At 40.1% G+C, this 19,382-nt stretch overlaps 1 protein-coding gene across 6 annotated transcripts in view; it reads left to right on the top strand.

Annotated features, from left to right (window-relative positions):
* The window catches only part of igsf9ba (immunoglobulin superfamily, member 9Ba), a 67,091-nt gene that overhangs the window by 41,555 nt on the left and 6,154 nt on the right, over nt 1-19,382 (top strand). For 2 of the 6 annotated variants that reach the window (XM_079885540.1, XM_079885541.1), the window contains exons 6-20: nt 5,190-5,331; nt 6,499-6,644; nt 9,139-9,281; nt 9,381-9,521; nt 9,615-9,734; nt 9,834-9,984; nt 12,767-12,890; nt 13,169-13,344; nt 13,440-13,666; nt 14,459-14,543; nt 15,184-15,345; nt 15,548-15,593; nt 16,224-16,310; nt 16,882-18,528; nt 19,123-19,168. In XM_079885540.1, coding sequence (XP_079741666.1) covers nt 5,190-5,331; nt 6,499-6,644; nt 9,139-9,281; nt 9,381-9,521; nt 9,615-9,734; nt 9,834-9,984; nt 12,767-12,890; nt 13,169-13,344; nt 13,440-13,666; nt 14,459-14,543; nt 15,184-15,345; nt 15,548-15,593; nt 16,224-16,310; nt 16,882-18,528; nt 19,123-19,168 — 3,443 coding nt within the window. The remainder of the gene's footprint in view (nt 1-5,189; nt 5,332-6,498; nt 6,645-9,138; nt 9,282-9,380; nt 9,522-9,614; nt 9,735-9,833; nt 9,985-12,766; nt 12,891-13,168; nt 13,345-13,439; nt 13,667-14,458; nt 14,544-15,183; nt 15,346-15,547; nt 15,594-16,223; nt 16,311-16,881; nt 18,529-19,122; nt 19,169-19,382) is intronic. The other 4 variants (XM_079885542.1, XM_079885545.1, XM_079885544.1 and 1 more) reach the window with 4 other exon arrangements.

The raw sequence follows: 19,382 nt of genomic DNA, 5'->3' as shown, positions 1-19,382 counted from the left end.
ATATACTATGCTCTATATTACAAATTCATTATATATTTTACTGTTATTCAATATTTAATGTATGTTTGAATAAATTAATCACGTTTTATGACAGTCACCATTTAAATGTTTATATTTCAAACAACGAATTGGAGTAGAAACCGAATTATGTAATTATAAAAATAATATTATAACTTTATTATTATAAAAACTTCCTTGTGCGTAATTTTACTTTTTGTATACAAATCAGTCAATTTAAACCTTATCATTTTTGTCATAATTGTGCAGTCCTACTTTATTCAAATAAAATGTGAATGCATTTTTTTGCAATTGTTGTTTACTTGTTTGTTTATATCCATAATTAATTGATACCTGATTCCCTTACAAGAATTTTTGGCTAAAAAGCCACTGAATCGATTTCAAGTCACTGAATCGTTTCGGATCGTATCGTTCTAAATGAACCAATATCGTCCTTGAATCATATCGACAACCACAAATCGCGATACGAATGGAATCGTTGTTAAAGCGAATCGTTACACCCCTACTTAATACAGTAATGTAGTACCAACTGACTCCCTGTAAAGCCTACAGCATTACTTGAGAGATTTTCTTTCCTTGAGAAAATTTGCCATGTACTGTAGTTGATATATATACAAATGAATCAATATCAAATCAAATCAAATTGAATTTGAATTGAAATCGAATCGTGAAATTTGTGTCAGTTCCGATCCCTAGTAAACTATAGTTATGACATACACCAGTCAAAAATTCACAAAAAGTGGAAATTGAGATACTAAGTAATAAATATGAGATACTGTAGAAATTATGAGATACTATGGGCCAGATTTACTAACAGCTTGCGCCAGCCCAAACCCTCTTTTGGCGTTAAAAATTATTGTCAGGATTTCAGTGGTGGAAGAAGTACAGAGTATGGCTTCGCTTCAGAAGGCCTTTATTAACCCCCCGGAGACGTGTGGAGCACTTTTATGATGGACAGATGCCCTTTTATGATGGATGCACTTTTATGGACTTCAAAACAGAAACAGCCTTTCACTGCCATTATAAAGCTTGGAAGAGTCAGGATATTTTTTAATATAACTCTGATTGTATTTGTCTGAAAGCAGAATGTCATATACACATAGGATGACTTGAGGGTGAGTAAATCATGGGCTAATTTTCATTTTTGGGTTAAGTCTTAATAAAATAATTAATAATGTCAAAAGTCATAATTTGGCAAAAATGTTGAAATTTTGACTTAAAACATTGAAGTTGACAAAAATTAAAAGATTAAACTTTCTGTCATATTATGACTTTAATTCTTATGACTTTAAGAATAATCATCATTCACTTTGAGTCAGCACCTGGTACTGATACCACAGTCTCCCCCCATATGGCCTTAGCATTAGTACAGAATGATGAAGTGGTTCAGTTTATTATCCGTCGACCGTGTACAGTTTGACAGCAAACATGAGCAAGCTGCCTGTCATTGGCTTTGTGGCTTTCACTGCAGTCAGATTTATGGCAGTGGAGCATGGCTGTGAATACAGAGCAGCACGCTAACACATCCTTCGCTGGGAAACAGAGAATTTAGAGGACACGTGTGATCATAGAGCACCAGGACATGTACAGGATATCTGGAGCTTCTTATCCATACTCTCTACATTTCCTGCTAATGGCTGGCTGATTTATAATAAATATTATATTATATATAATATATTTAAATCATTTTTAATGCATGGTTTTCAAACTTTTTGTTTCCATGGAGCCCAAAATAATTTCTCAAAAAATAGTGACGTCTATGTAATTTCATGTATAAAGAGCCATTTATGCTGTGTGTGAAAAATATTAAGCTTGAAATGATAAAGAAGTTGTTTCCAAAATAACTGGCTTTGGTCACAGTATTAATGGCGAAGCTAATTATTCAAAAATGAACTATAGAATATATTCTTTGCATTACGTTGACATCTTTTTTCTGCGTATTATTAAAGGGATAGTTCACTTTGAAATTAAATTTTGGTATGTTTTAGCTTACCTCAAGGGCAACCAAGATGTAGGTGTCTTTGTTTCCGCGGTAGTTTCAATTTTGATATTTTTAGGTCAAACCGTTCTTGTCTGACAGTCATATAATGCAGGTCTATGGTCACTATCTGAAAGAGCATGCACAGAGAAGTCCAAATTAAACAATTCCCCATCGTAAGTACACATTGATGGCCTAAGACACGAAACGAGCGGTTTGTGTGAGAAAACGAACAGTATTTATATCGTTTTTACCTCTACACAACCACGTCCAAGTGATCTGAGGGCGCACGCGCTTCCTGGTGTGTGACGTGTGCGCGCGTTCTGGCTTAGTCTGCGCAAGCGCCGGAAAGTGTACAAGAGGTAAAAATGATATAAATACTGTTCGTTTTCTCACACAAACCGCTCGTTTCGTGTCTTAGGCCATCAATGTGTACTTACGATGGGGAATTGTTTAATTTGGACTCTGTGCATGCTCTTTGAGGTGGTGACCATAGACCTGCATTATATGACTGACAGACAAGAACGGTTTGACCTAAAAATATCAAAATTGAAACTACTGCGGAAACAAAGACACCTAACGTTACATCTTGGATGCCTTTGAGGTAAGCTAAAACATACCAAAATTCCCTTTAAAGTAATGAGATCTTTTTTTTTTTGTTAATATTTAAAACAAGACTTTCAAAAGAATAAAATAATCATGATTAATCTCATGATTTTTAACCAGCTTTTAAACATATTTAAGAAATATCTTGTTAGCTTTAATAACCCTAAAACACATCCCAGTTTGAAAATCCGTTTTAATGCATTTTTATTTGGACATTGAGTTCCTTAAAATACATTAGACTTATTTTGTGATATTTTGCTGTGAGATGTTGTAATAAGAATAATCAGAAAAATAATCATTTCAGTTATTTCCGTGAACGTTGTCACCGTGAGTCATTTTATTATGTGTTAAATTATACAAGAGAACTTCGGAGTTTGATGTATGAGGGAACCCGCGATGAATTAAACAAAATATAAAGCAAAATGACATGGAACACAAGAGTGGAGTAGTCATTAGATGCCATGTTCATTACAGCAGCATCTCGGGGAATAGATTCATAAGCAGAAGTTATTGTTCCTCCACATGCGCGACGACGTTAACGACAGAAATTGTTGAACCAATGTGGTTCAAACGGCCGAGGTGCGACCACGCTAGTTTCTCCAACGAGGCATCGTTCTATGATTGTTAATCAGCGAGTTACATTGTTGTACGGGAAACGCACCCCTGAGAAAGTACATAAACGTCTAAACAAAATATAATATTTGATCACCTGACATATCTGAGAGCTAGATCGTCTGCCCTACCTGGAATTAAGAGCTTTAGCTGGAGTGATTTAGAAGGGAATCGTCTGCTCTTGTCTAAGCACCAGTGAGTCAGATGGAGACACATATGAACTGTGCCGAGCCAAAATTGCCTTGGCCATGGGCTGTTTCGTTTAGTAAACTAGCAATATTGTTTTTACAAAAAGCAATATTCTCATGAAGCCTCCGGAGAGGCACTCTAGTTAAAACCTGCTTCAATAACACGAGCATGAGCAACGCCGGGGATATTTTTAGACGCTTTCAAGTGATGCCTTTCGCGATTTCATTAATAAGCAAAGCTACGCTACTGTCAATAATCCCCTTAGATGCAGTGTCATTTACCGCACATTAAGGACACATCCAGGAAGCTGAGCGTAGTCTACACATTCAAATTAGAAGATATTTCACAGATAGTCATAGGTTTGTTTGTGCTAAAAGCTTCACGCTGTACCTTTCTGCAGAGCACTCACAAATCTCATAGCGGTCCGAGTGTCACGACAGTATTCCTGCCTACCCACACGTCTAATTAAGAGTCTATTGGCAATTTCAGTGACAGCCTCATGTGGGAAGGATAATATTCTCTGTGGGAAGGTCTGACAGTGGTATCTTTGCTGTCTTTATTAGACAGGTTTATATACAGATAAACACGGAGGAGAATTAGGATAATTGGAAGGAATACCACATCTGTGGCATGCGGTCGATTAACACAGACAATAATTCCGGTCCCTTGGTTTATATAAACAAACACAAAATGTGTTTGCAGTAAATACGCTAAGAAAAAGTAAGTTAGCGGGCAAAAAGCTAGCACCTCTAATTTTGTTTTGAATGTGCACTCAAATAGCATGTTAGCGATGAGTTTACTCTTATTTAGACAACTTGTTTCTCCGGTTTGTGAATAAGAATTATAATTCTAAAGAAAAATACTAGTGTAGCAGTTTTGGGTTTTGTTTCACGGCTTTTACTTGGTTATGCCTATTCATAGTTAGTCCTATTCTTCTGTTTGGTCCTGTCACTGGTTCATTGGTGTGTTAATTAGTCTTGTGTTGCATTTGGTTGCTCTCGATTAGTCTTATTATCTTTGTTTGGCAAGATTCTCATAATTGCAACTATATTTTGTAATTGCAACTTTTTGTATCTTACAAATGTGTCTGTTTCAATTGAGACTTTACACTTGCGACTTTCTCATCATTTTGATTAGACTGGGTAAACCCTGCCGGCGATTTGATTTCGCCCTGCAGCTCAGGCTGGAAACCTGTACATTTATCTATCCTGCTTCCTTTACAAATTTGCGGGAACCAATCACAAACTGGCATATCCACCTGGCGCGCTATTGGCGGGTTTAATCCAATCCAATTCCTTTTATCCTCTCGACGATGCTCAATGGCTTCTTTTTAGCAAACAAATCGCTCGAGTTGGTGTAAATACCACTAACTTTCATGTTTTTTTTGCAAAACCTGCAAAAATCGCTCGATTCCATTGCTGCTTCTGCAAACCGCTGATCAACACGTTTGGTTACACATTTCCTGCATGGAGTTTTCGCGTCGCTCTGCAAAGTACATCACCCGGATCATTGGTCTGATTGGTTGAAGGACTATCCAATTCCGTACAGAGTCATTTGAACTATGCCCGTTGATCACGCCTCTTGTGCAGTAGAAAATACATTGCAGACTCCCCAGACCAACGTTCAATCTTAAAAGATTGAGCTTGGTCTGCTGATAGCCAGACTAAATTTTCATTTTATATCTCACAAGTGCAATTTTGTTTCTTTTAGTTGCAACTTTATAGCTCACAATTGGTTCTTCCCTGTTTATCTGTCTATAACCCCTGTCACTGTTTGCCTCCACCAGGTCCTCCATACATCGTGTCACCACCTGAGAACATCACTGTTAACATTTCCCAGAATGCCCAATTTACGTGCCAAGCAGAGGCGTATCCTGGCAACCTGACCTACACTTGGTTCTGGGAGGAAGACAACGTCTACTTCAAGAAGTAAAGTTATGATCGAGTTCACTTCTGTGCCAAGTCTCAGAGTCTTGAAATACAGAAACCTTTGTGTGTGTCTGCCACATTCATACGGTTTTAGATTAGAGCCACGTATATTTTTAGACCCAGAATCCCTGAATCTCAAGCCCTCTACAGCTGCATTAAGGCAAATTCTAGCACAGTGACATGGAGGCGCACACAGCAGGTTTTTATGCCGGGATGGGAACATCTTGTGACACTGTGCTTGTGTCATCACATGCCTAAAAAAACATGCTGATCATCTGAAGCCGAGCCAGGAGCTGTTCTGACTCCCCCAAGCGTGGCCGTATTGAACCTCTCTACGCAGGGCTGTAGTCTGTTCCTCTCTGTGGAAACAGGCCAGAATAGTGTGAGGGGCGGACGGATGTTCACGGGAACATTCAACATACTGTACCACTCTGTGTAAAAACACTATTAACCTCAAAAAGAAACATTTTATTTGCTCAGAAGCATTTTTTCTGAAGGCATACACATCTATAAAGAAAGAGTCTTCAGTGGGCCCGAAGCAATACTGCAGGGTATTTTTAACAAAAAAAGTTTGTTAAAGATAAAATGTAATGTAAAATCAACCAAAGCTAGTTAGGTTAAGAAACTAAAATTCAGCTGAATGCCAGTTAGTTAGAATTGTATAATGTATTAAATGCTGTTTCTGCCTTAGAGTAAAAAATAAAAAGGTTATCTTATATTTATATCTCAAAAATGTCTTTATATTTCTTAATTGTGACATTATATCTCACAAATGTGTCTGTCTCATAATTCCAAATTAATATCTCACAAATGTATGTAGTTCCCATAATTGCAACTACATTATTTAATTATTTCTTACAAATGTGTCTATTTCTCATAATTTCTCATAACTGTGACTTCATATCTCACAATTGCGGCTTTTTATCAAAATGTTCATAATTTTGACTTTAAAAAATTTGGCTTGTGTTTTTCACAAAAAGTAGGTATAAGTTGTTGTTGTTGTTTTTTTTTTTTTACTTTCTCAGAATCATCTTCTGTATTATGTGCTCTAGCCAAAAACAGGCTTCCATAATAATGAGACATCATATCAGCTTCAATTCTTCTCTGTGTACAAATGCTTTTAATGATATTTTTTCAAACAGATCATTTCTCTTCTCTTCCCTTCAGTGATCTGAAGCTCCGTGTGCGCATCTTTATTGATGGAACCCTCATTATCTACAGAGTGAAGCCGGAGGATGCTGGGAAATACACCTGCAGTCCTAGCAACAGCCTGGGTATATCCCCCTCTGCTTCAGCTTACCTGACCGTGCAATGTGAGTTTCACCTCCAACCTCTTAAACAGCCTGCAGCACCAGGCCTGCGTTTGAAATCTCAGTCAATGTCTTGTGTGCCTTTGAGGTGTTTTATGTAATTGGTGTCTATCACGTAGAGGGACAGAGCTATTTACACCCTTTGAGATGCCGTGGTGGCTGCCAGGCATCTGAGATGTTCTAGTTGCTGCCTCTCTCTGGAGGGTTTGAGAGTTTGTTTCCATCTGCACCAGGACTCTTGAGGAAGTGGCGGATAAGCCCAGAGTCTGAGCTGCTTCTTTGTGTCTGTCTGTCTGTCTCTATATCGTTCTGGATAAGACAGATTGGAAGAGCCTTACGTCCTGTGGTCATCATGAAAAATTGGAATCATATACATGACAGCCTCAGAGTTCTCACTCAGCAACTTCACTTCATTATTATAAAACAAATAGTTCCAACTCTGATATCTGATTGGATGAGGCATGTTGTGATGGTGGTTCAAGCCATGTCAGAAAGATTGTATTTACGAGTTGAATGCACATGATAGCCACCACCAATTCAAACATACCACTCAGAAGTGCGGGATTTTCTTTGAGCCCCAAGTTGTCAGTGAGAAAAATGGTGGAATACCACAATACTTATAGGTATTTAACAGTGACATTGTTTGGCTTTTTTTTATTTACAAGAAAATAAGCTAATTATATTTTCCTAGCGTTAGTCCCGCTCATTTGCAGGGTTCGCTTCATCGAAATTACCTGCACACACACATTGGATTTGGCACAGGTTTTACACCGGATGCCGTTCCTGACGCAACCTAGATACGAGAGTACTGGGACACACTCACACACTCCTACTGCCAATTTGGCTTGTCTAATACACCTAACCTGCATGTCTTTGGACTGTGTGGGGGAAACCAGCGCACCCGGAGGAAACCAACGCTGACACAAGGAGAACATGCAAACTCCACACAGAAAGGACTCCTGGCTCAGCTGGGGCTTGAAAATAAGATAATTGCCTGCACAAAATATGATAGCATTGTAATATAACAATATAATAAATAACTATAAAATTTACATTGACTTCTTAATTTAGTTAAAACATAAAAAAGCAAAACATACCTAATGCACATTCTTTGTTTCTTTTTCTAGTAGTATAGAGTTAAAAACCTTATACCTTAATATATAAATTAGGGCTGTCAAACGATTAATCGCGATTAATCGCATCCAAAATAAAAGTTTGTGTTTACATAATATATGTGTGTGTATGGAGTATAATTATTTTCTATATATAAATACACACACATGCATATATATTTAAGAAAAATGTGTTATTTATATATAAAATATTTATATATAATATAAATTATATATAATATAAATATATATACACAGGATATACATGCAAATATTTCTTAAATATATACATGCATGTGTGTGTATTTATATATAGAAAATAATTATACACCGTAAACACACATATATTATGTAAAAACAAACTTTTATTTTGGATGCGATTAATCGCGATTAATCGTTTGACAGCCCTAATATAAATGTATACCTTAAATAATGTTGTTATATTATATTATATTATATTATATTATATTATATTATATTATATTATATTATATTATATTATATTATATTGTAATATATCATATTAATCAGCAACCCTGTTATGTAGATTCTGGATCTCTCCAATAAAAATATCTAAAGTCAATATTGATTGTTACAATGGGAAGAAAATGCAATGTGTAGAGAAAATGTGTATTGTCTTGAATGTGAACTTTCTGGGAGGAAAGGGTGTATAAATATGAAAGATTGCTTTTTTTTCTCTCAATTTACCACCCTGTATATCACCATGACCCACTCTATCATCACAGCAGAAAAGAGGTCAGGGCAGGCGTGACAAGGGGGCCTTAATGAATTAACCGAGGGGAAATATAGCACGACAGTTTGAAGAGAGAAGAGATTAGTGGTGGAAAAGCACATTATATTGTGTCATATGCAGAGCAGTGGCTGACTGTCTCATTAGCAGCCCGCTTTTCAGTGCCGCTGGGGTTGTGCTACATCAGTCAGCGACACCCCAGGGCTGCCGCAGGTGAGAGAACTTCACAGGAAGGGCTTTAAATAACACTTACATGTTCTGATACGACACATCACTTACACTGTGAACACTGCAGTGAAGATTCGAGATTTTATATCTATAACTTGTATGAATCATATTGTGATGGTTGTTTTAACTAGATTTGTTGTAAAATGGAAAAGTTTAAAGTCATCTTGTGAAAAATTTGCAGAAATTTTGTGTATGTGACTGCACCTTTAAATAGAGACAAGACCCACTTTTCACAATCCAGGGAAATCTCAGTGGATAAAAAGTTAAAGTCCTTCCCTACAATTTTTTTTCTTTCTCATTACGCAAGTAAATTGATTTGCGATTGCCAATTTTTCCATTTTTTTTTTTCAAATGTTTTTTAATCTGCTGTACCAGAACTAACATTTTCACTGTATCTTCTCTGCAGACCCTGCCCGTGTTGTGAACATGCCACCTGTCATATACGCCCCAAGAAAGTTGCCGGGAATCATTCGGTGCCCAGTGGATGCCAACCCTCCAGTTATTTCAGTCCGATGGGAGAAAGATGGCTACCCACTCAGAATCGAGAAGGTCTGTAATGGGTAGACTTCTGACGTCTGAAATGTCGAGACTCTTGACAACACTTGTTGATCAAAGATCACTGATTGTCCTCCTCTGCTCCTCTCACAGTATCCTGGATGGAGCCAAATGGCAGATGGAAGCATTCGGGTGGCAGAGGTCACTGAAGACTCCCTTGGCACCTACACCTGTGTGCCTTACAATGTCCTAGGTACCATGGGACAGTCCCCTCCGGCCACTCTGGTGCTAAAGGTGAGTCAGTGCGTCTCAATTAAAGGGGTCATAACGGGAGGAATCACTTTTTCCTTGAAGGTTTGTGTGTTGAACATCATCATGTGACCCCAGGACCCCCCTTACTTCAACGTGAGGCCCGGGGGGGAGTACCGTCAGGAGGCGGGGAGAGAGCTGGTCATCCCCTGCGCTGCTTCTGGAGACCCTGAGATTCCAACCATCGTATGGAGAAAGGTACCATGACCCACCAGGACACTGAGTAGCCTGTAATATATCTCCCCCTTGCCATGGATAGACACTCATAAACACTTTATTATTCTGTGCTATGTCAAGGTCGGGAAGCCCAGCAGAAGTAAACATAACATCTTATCAAGTGGTAGCTTGCAATTCATGTCTCTGAGCAAAGAGGATCATGGAGAGTGGGAATGTGTTGCCACCAACGTAGTAACAAGCATCACTGCCAGCACACGCCTTTTTGTAATAGGTAAATGACTCTATCTATCTATCTATCTATCTATCTATCTATCTATCTATCTATCTATCTATCTATCTATCTATCTATCTATCTATCTATCTATCTATCTATCTATCTATCTATCTATCTATCTATCTATCTATCTATCTATCTACCTACCTACCTACCTACCTACCTATCTATCTATCTATGATTTTGAAGTTTTTTTAAGGACACTAAATACGTCACATATGTGATTTGTCATCATTTGCCAGACAGGAAGTGTAGGCTAGGACATTGAGATTCCCAGCCAAGCTGCACAAGTGAGTCATTACAGTAGGGGGGCAGTGTAGCTCATGGAGGCTCTAACTCAGCTGTCACGTCTGTGAGTTCGCCCTCGGATAACAAGTGATGTGTCAGCAGGCACACAACCCCACACACACTTTATTTGTTTGGTGATGGACTGGTGTCATGACAGTCTAAAGATTATGCTTAATGAGGGAGCAATTAACAGATTCTCCGCAGCTGCTAGGTGCCGATAAGAGGTGTGATGGAACTCCTGAATCCATTCTCCTCTTCAGAGTCTTCATCGTCTTCAGTGCCCGGCGCTCTGCTGCTATTATCAGCCTGGGTCAGTCTGTGCTTGGAGTTTGTTTATTGTCTGGTCAGAAAACATAAGTGAGAGGAGGCTCAGGTCAGACAAATGGATCTCCTGTTTTTCAGTTCCTCATGAATCTCTCTAGCTGTGTCTGACAAAGCTGAATCCATGTTGGTTCTTTTGAACTTTCTATTCATCAAAGAATTGTGAAAAAATGTATTACGGTTTCGTCAAAAATATTAAAAGTAATTCTAAAAAAAAATTATAGACCAACAAATCAGCATATTAGAAAGATTTCTGAAGGATTATGTGACACTGAAGACTGGCCATTACGGCTGCTGAAAATTCAACTTTACCATCACTGGAATAAATTACATTTAAAAATAAATGTTAAAATGTGATAAATTTAAATGCTTATTTTAAGTTGTAGTAATATTTCACACTGATACTGTTTTTACTGTATATTTGATCAAATAAATGCATAAACTTTTTTCAGAAAACATTCAAAACTTACCGACCCCAAACATTTAAACGGTAGTGTATCATTTTATGTTTTTTTAATTATAATTGAGAGTTTCTGCCTGAATGTTACCATAAAAAAAGAGTAATATTAAAGATAAAACAAGAAGGTGCTTGCCTATACAAAACCGTTGCTGTGTGGTTGCTAAGATGTTGTTGTTGGTTACTTATTGGCCCAAGGCAAAAGAGCACAGTACTAAGTACAATAATTACAAGAAATGTACAAGAAATAGCTCAGCTGAAAAAACATGATTTGATGTGTCATTTATCCATAGCACAAACAGTGAGGGGGAAAAGTAATGTACCAAAGTTGAATACTTTGAAGTTTCGCTATCAAAGATACTTTGATAGCGAACTCTTACTCTCTACGTAACTACATTTTTAAATAGGTATATGTACTCTTTACTACAATAGATTTGATATGAGTAATGCAATTACTCGTTACATTTTGCATGGAAGTGATATCGCCATCTACAGGGCATCGAAGGAACTATGTTTTGTGCATATATTTTATTTATCCATTATATTGAAGAGACCTTTTTGAAGGATATTGGTTTACATATGCCCTTTTGCAATATGGAGGTGTTTAGTTTTATTTCGACACATTAACAGTTTGGAAAATAAACATAGTTTATTTTCACCTGGTGCAAAGAGTGCATTCAAATTGCTTAATGCACAGCTAGCCGTGGATTATCCCGCTTGCATGGTCATTTGCCAGCATTGACTATTTAAAGCTGTTATTGATATTTGCAGTGCAATATTTGACCTGAAGGGTAAAAATAAGTTATTTTCATCAGCTACAGCTCGTTAGATCTAGCATTCTGTCTGCTTTGAATCAGATGTAAAGTAGTCCGTAAGATTACATTTATTTGAATGAATGAATTATAGCATTTATTTGAATTCATTAGAGAGAGAGAGAGAGAGAGAGAGAGAGAGAGAGAGAGAGAGAGAGAGATGTGTGAATTACAAGTGTCTGTATAGCGTCTCTCTTTATTAATAATGAAGCTGTGAGTTTAATTACTTCAAAACCAGCGATGTTAGCCCAGTTGCTGAGAAATATAATGTAGCGATTCAGTAGCGAAGCTATTTTATTAAAAAAGTTGCGGGCAGCATTGATAACAAGTTTCTGTGCTCCTGAATGTTTCTGTGTGTGCATGATCGCAGCATGATCTCCGAGTGACGTATGTGTGTGTGCACTTCCATGAAATCAGCACATTAATATAGAACTGTGATTAAACTGACTTGGAAGTACCTGTGCATTAAACTGTTTTACTGTATACCTTCCAGCCAATCTGAGCCGAGTATTCAGAAAGACCATAGTATAAGAGAGAAAATACTTAATTACTGTTAAAATCAGATACTCTTGCCCCTGGTTTCACAGACAAGGCTTAAGCCTAGTCCCAGACTATAATGCATGGTTTAGCTGTTTTAACTGAAAGCAACTTGCTCTGACATATCTCTAAATACTACTTAAATGTCCTAATTGACCTAAGGCCTTATCCTGGCTTAATCTAAGCCCTGTCTGTGAAACCAGGCCTAAGACTTTTACTCAAGTTGTACTGGAATTGGTGACTTGTAACTTTTAATGGAGTCATTTGTAAGGTACTTTTTACTCAAGTATGGTTTTCAGGTACTCTTTACACCTCTGAATTTAAAGGTTGAAATCACTGCTAATTAAAAATGACCCTATTTCAGGCACTAGTCCACATGCGCCAACTAATGTCCACGTGTCAGCATCCACAAGCTCCGCTAACGTTTCCTGGGAACCTGGATATGACGGAGGCTTTGAACAGACGTTCTCGGTCTGGTATGGCCCGGTGTAAGTCATGCCAGAACCCCCACTAAATATAGTTCCTTCCTCACTTTTTCTACATATACTCGTGACTTAGTCTAGTCTATTTTTTCCCATTGTGTTAAAGCACTAATTATGAATTGCAAATGCAATGAATCAGTGGGACAGTTTAAGATCAATTCATTTACATTTCACTGTATTTCAAGAAATACTGTATGTGATATGCAAGACATGTTCTTGTTTTTAAACTCAGATTTTTAAGGTAACATGCATTTTTAATGCAACCCTTTGTTATAATCCAATAGGAAGGTGAAGAATGATTTAGGGCCACATGATTGGCTGTCCATACCTGTGCCCGGCTCTCAGACTTGGTTGATGGTCCAGGGGTTGGAGTTAAAGACTGCCTATCAATTCAGTGTGCTGGCCCAGAACAAGCTGGGCACCGGCCCCTTCAGTGAGGTAGTCACTGTGACTACAGGAGGTGGGCGGCACTTCATTACAAACTGTATTGTGTAATGGACCAATGAATGACCCTCCACATGAGATGTACTTACAACCTCCTTTTATCTTTCCTAGGGTATCCCATAAGTACCCCTGAACCACTGGTGCTTCTAACTCCACCACGGTGCCTCACAGCCAACCGGACACAGCAGGGTGTATTGTTGACATGGCTTTCTCCGGCCAATCACTCTTCACCAATCGACCGTTACATCATTGAGTTTCGTCTGGGAGAAAGGTGGGAGGTTCTGGATGACTTGATTCCTGCCACTGAGACTGAGATCATAGCAAGAGACCTCATTCAGGTAACACTTATTGTGTTAATGTCACTACTAATATCCACGTAAATCCCTTTTTTCAAGATTTTTTAATGCAATTAATGCTGCCACCGGTGTTTTGTAGAAAATAGAATAAAATAAATGTATATTTATAGTATGCACTGACATTCAAAAGTTTGGGATCAGTAAGATTTTGTTAATTAATATTTTTACAAAATATTCTAAAAGTTACAAAATATGCTGGGTTTTTTTTTTTTTTACTTTCTATTCGTCAATCTAAAAAAAATGCATCATGGTTTCCACAAAAGTATTAAGCAACACAACTGTTTTCAACATTGATAATAAGAAATCAGCATATTAGAATGATTTCTGAAGGATCATGTGATAAAGGAATAATGGCACCTGAAAATTAAGCTTTGACATCACAGGAAAACATATTTCTTTATTTTTTTAAATATAGTATCTGTGTGTGTTTGTATGTATACTCTTTAAGTAACCCACCAATAATAGAGGTGGAGTTAAAGTTAAGGTTATTTGCAATTTGAAACCCTACTTCTGTAATGTGAAAATTAATTTAAACATTTTTTATATATAATTTCAAGTTAAAATGAGTGATTTCCACGTGTTGATTATTGAGAGAGCTGCAGTGAGGGATTGCATTTCAGCTGAAAAGCTCAAAGGATGTCATTTTAATTCAGTCTGACATACAGTGGAGTCTGCTACAAATGTTCTTGTTACAAATCTGTTGGTAGATCTGACACTTCAACCTGTTGGCCTCACAGGATTTGTGACCCACTGACCTGTTTCTCTGTCTCCCAGGACTCTTGGTATGAATTCCGAGCGCTAGCAGTAATGGATGATCTTGTCAGTGAGAGCAGTAATGTGGTGGGAGTGTCAAGTACAGGTGAGAATAAGGGGCATAGTTAAAATGCACCAATTCATTGCTTTAGCCACCTTGAGCTTAACTGCCCCCTGCTGCTCATTGTAGTTAGTGCCCTACTGTATTCCTTTCTTTTCCTTCATCTTTTTTTTTTTTTTTTTGCTGTGTAGATGCAATACAGAGTAATCATGCACCTATTTTTTTGGAGGGGGCAACACTGGCAGTCCTGGCTCATTTAAGATATGAACAAAAAACACTTTTTATCAAAGCTGATGTAAAGCTAAAATTGCTTAAAGATTGAGCTAATACATTTTAATAGATCACCATGCATTTTCATTGAAATTAAAAAGCTGAAATTTTCAATTTAGATTTGATTTCTGCCACAGTGTTTTAGATAAACTCAATAAACTTAATTATTAAAGATACTGATTTGTTTTTGGAAGTTGCATTCAAAATGAGTTAAAAAATTTGAAAGCCGTGCGCCCCCTCGATCTAAATAGGCAATCTGATAGGCTGCAGTTATGTTAACACTATGCTATAATTTGCTTTGTAATGCACACTAACTGAATCACAGTCAACAATCACGTTAACCTGCTTTGTGAATACACGCTTGCTGCATTCATCCATCCTAATTTCATGTTTCGGAGTCTGTCTCTTCTCTCAGACCCCTTCCCTCCCACAGAGATCTCTGACGAGGGGCTGGCCAGGCCAGTGGTGGCCGGCATCGTGGCCACCATTTGTTTCTTGGCGGCTGCCATCCTCTTCAGCACGCTTGCTGCGTGTTTCGTCAACAAACAGCATCGTCGCAAGCTCAAACGCAAGCGAGGTGAGTCCTTCAAAACTCCAAGACACTGTCTCTCTGTTGCATTCCTGGTTTAAAGCCGGAATGTATCATTTCTGTTGTTGCGTATAACAAATTTATTGGATTTGGGATTTTTACATTTTACCAGCTTCAGCATTGCAGTGGTTGAGATAAAGATATGAAGCATATTGTCATGCTGATGTGGCATTGTGTGATTTGTCCTTAGATCCTCCACTATCGATTACGCACACAAGGAAAAGCATTGAATCTCCGTAAGTATCAGTGCATGGTAACATCCATTATACTTTGCTCTTCTGCAAATCTGTTGACTACCAGGCACATGGCTTGAGAGAGAGAAAGAGAGAGAGAGCATGTACAGTTTGGGAAATCAAACAGCTGACCCTAGCAGCTGCTGTGTTAACGTGAGGGATGCATGGAGGAGGATTTGAGTGGTCACTAAAGTGGCTGCTATAAATGCATCTGTGCTTACCCCTGCTTTTCAGCAGTGAGATGCATTGATTTACCATTACAAACAATCTTCTCAAGCTTTTTCTTTTTCTTTTTTTTTTTGCCGTCCAGTCAGGTTGTGATAGAACCTTTCTATAGTGCAAGAACAAATTTATGAACATGATGCTTACCCCCCAGCTTCTCTGAATCGATCAGTGCAGGCATGGCAGCATGTCACTCTTACATTTAACCAGAGATAAAGGAAGGGCAACATTAAGGGTAGCACCTCCAACCCAGTTGAAACTGGGATTCACGCTCTTATCTGATTCCATTGTGGTCTTAATAGAGCTGCAGTCTCATGCTCCCATCCCACCCATTTCCACATAGCAGTGTGGAACCATAGTCTGGTTGACGGCCGACTCTGCCCCGTCTCTGTTGTGTTTTTGTCACCGCAGGCCTCCTCTTACCCCCTTGCCTGGCATTGAGCCCTACTGGGAAGAGCCAGACAGGAGCAGCTACAGGCCCCCATCTACCAGCCCTCAGTGAGTGCTTGCACCTGTATCTCTCTCTGCAGCAGGCGCTAACATGCGCCTGTCTGCCGTAGCTGCATGTTTTCAGTTAGTGGTGCAGAGCTAAAATGCTTCTGTGGGGGAATAGACAACTTCAGCCCACAGCTGCTCCTAATTTTGACACTTGTTTGACCGTTTAAAGTCAGGAAGATGGATTATTATTGAAGAGTTGGGTGAAGATATAGTTTAGCTGATATTTTGTTGGCCCACTGGTGCCTGTATAAATGTATGTGTTTCTGTGTCCTGTCCCCATTCTGTTGTTCTCCATTATGTCTCATCCTGACATCGTCTTTCAGTTTTATTAGACAAGATGGCCAATAAATGAAGGTCAATGTTTAATGTAATCACTATTATGAAAACAGCTGCATGGATAAAGGCTAATTTCTCTTTTTTTTCATTTAGAATGTGTAATATCTTGCCATTTCCTTTTGATTATATTCCACATGTCTAAATATGGAGTGGTTCTTGTTTTTATAGTGCTGATTTTAAGTTCTGGTATTCCACAGGGCTCAGCCCTAAGCCCCATGTCTTTTTTGATTGATAGGCTGTCCTCTGGGAAGATCAGTCCTGAGAGCATTGCTTCCTCCCGGCCCCCATCTCTGGCCAGCGTGGGTGGCCACAGTCTATACGTTAAGAAGTTGCCAAGCCCCAGGAAAGAGAAAGAGCTTTCCCTCTATAAGAAAACCAAGAGAGCAATAACCAGTAAGAAGTACAGCGTGTCCAAGCACGAGTCTGAGGTTACCACGCCCATCGAGCTGATCAGCCGTGGACCCGATGGAAGATTCATCATGGACCCCAGTGGCATCGACACGTCCCTCAAGCCCAGACGCATTGAGGGTTTTCCCTTTGTGGAGGAATCAGACTTGTATCCTGAGTTCCGCCAATCAGATGAGGAGAACGATGACCCAGGGCCCCTACCCCCAGTCATGGCCACCCTCAGGCCTCAGATATCCCCTGTGTCCTCCAGCCAGGAGTCCTACATGCAGCCCCCAGCCTACAGCCCCCGGTTCCAGAGACCCATGGAAGGTATGAGCATCTCGGAGGGTAGTCGGCTTCAGGCCACAGGGCAGAGCCGGGTCTCCCATTTTCACAGGGTCTTCCCTCCAGGCCCCTTCTATGGCTATCTAGGTAGTGGTGCTGAGGTGGAGCTTCACCCTCCGTTTTACATGCCTGATGTTAGTCCACGTAGCTCTGCCATGTCCTCCTCACCTTCATACCCCCCCGAGGGGCCGTTTCGCCATCCCACCATCCCAGAGGAGAGGGAGGAGCTGAGGATCCATCAGTACGGTGCCTCCGGCCACGCCCTCCCACTGGTGCATAGCCCTCCCTCCTCTCGCTCAACCGAGATCTGGCAGCCTCCTGACTTCCCCTTTCTGGGTCAGGAGGGTCCCCGTCTCACTCTTCCACCACGTCATTCCTCATATCTCCACCGGGACCTCCCCGAGCCCCCGCCATACCCCTCCCATAGTCGCACTCTTAGCACCACCTCTCAGCTCCCTTCAAGCTCTGCTTTCCTCCAGCTGGAGGCCCCTAGAGCCCAACTGAGCAGATCTCCCGGCAGGTTCCCGCCTCAGGGCCCTTCAGCCAAGCATATAACTATGCAACAGGCCCAGACTCTGGGGCAGTTGAGACACACTGCCCACGGTATGGGCGTACCAGTGTTGCCTTACTTAGGCGCCACGGCTCGCATGGGGAGCCCAAGCACACTGCACAGTGAGAGCTCGGACGGCTGGAGGTCCGAGGCCCAGCCTTGGCTGAGCCCCAGGGCAGCACGAAGGATGGATCTCGGCCTGCAGCAGGTGGTCCTGCAGCCGTCACGACTCTCCCCACTGACCCAGACCCCTCCCAGCTCACACGCCGGCTCTCCAGACATTCTCGTCCGCCCTCCTCCCCGTCCCAGCATCCTGCGGTCTTCCCGCTCTCAAGAGATGCCCGAGAGTGCCCGTCACCCTGCCAGTGTCTCCTTTTCCCGAAGGTCTCTCTCCTCTTCCCCTGCCACTTCACCTACCCAAAGCCAGAGTGGCCAGCGGCCCAGCCTCAGCTATCGTGCCCACATGGCCTTTGCCACAGCCGCGGCCAGCTACCCCTCCCAGTCCCCTTCACCCCCCACGGAGAGCAGTGATGCTTTCGGCCAGATGCCATCTCAGAGAAGGACAGATGAGGAGATGCTCCCCTCAGAACCCTCTCCAGGGTAGGTGAACCGTACCATTGGAGGCTCCAAAATGACAAAGGAGTTTGTTTTTCATCATCTGTGCCGCAAAAGCAAAGCTACCATGCTTTTGCGTTTTTTGATAAAAATATTTTTACATGTACATCTTACTATAAACTATTTACATATGCACAAATGTCCATGTCCTCCAGTATAACTCCTTATTGGGTTCACAGGATAAATTTCCATTCATTTTTTATTTTCTTCAAATCCTATTCTCCTTTAACCTTTTAAACAGTGTAATCTTGATATAAGAAATTATTGTAGTAGTGTTTAACATTTCTCATGGTTAAGGATTTTCTAGTGCATCCATGATGATCCCATGGCTCTTCCTTCTTTGTCCTCTTTTGTGGGCTGATCACATCACTCACCCTCTCCAACTCATTTCCTTCCATTTCTCTCACTTCCTCTAACTCAGGGCTTTGACCATCACGGTGGCCTTCTTAGGCGGCCTTTGTTGCCAGGGATGAGTGTGCTCTCATCTCTTGCAACACTCATCCTCATAATAGAGTAGAGACGGCGCTTTTCTCTGGAGACACTGGTAGTCTTACCCTCTCTGTTTTTGATTGATCTCAGCTATCTGGGCAGCATTGTTGTGACCAGGTCCTCTACACCACAATAGGTAAGGGTCGAATCCATGTCTGAAAGGGGAGGGGTTTGCAGGCGGGGATCTTAAATCATTCTCATTTAAAGGGGAATGACTTTTTTAGAAGATTTTTTTCATTACATGATAACAATTATACACTATCTTTTTTGGTAAATATCCTGAAATTTTTTATTGCTGGTATATAAACAATGCCATTTTGTAGCCTTTTTCAGCACTGCTTTTCAAAGCA

This window comes from Squalius cephalus (genome assembly GCF_949319135.1).
Source record: "Squalius cephalus genome assembly, chromosome: 11".
Classification (NCBI taxonomy): domain Eukaryota; kingdom Metazoa; phylum Chordata; class Actinopteri; order Cypriniformes; family Leuciscidae; genus Squalius; species Squalius cephalus.
This window is presented reverse-complemented; position numbering and strand designations above follow the sequence as displayed.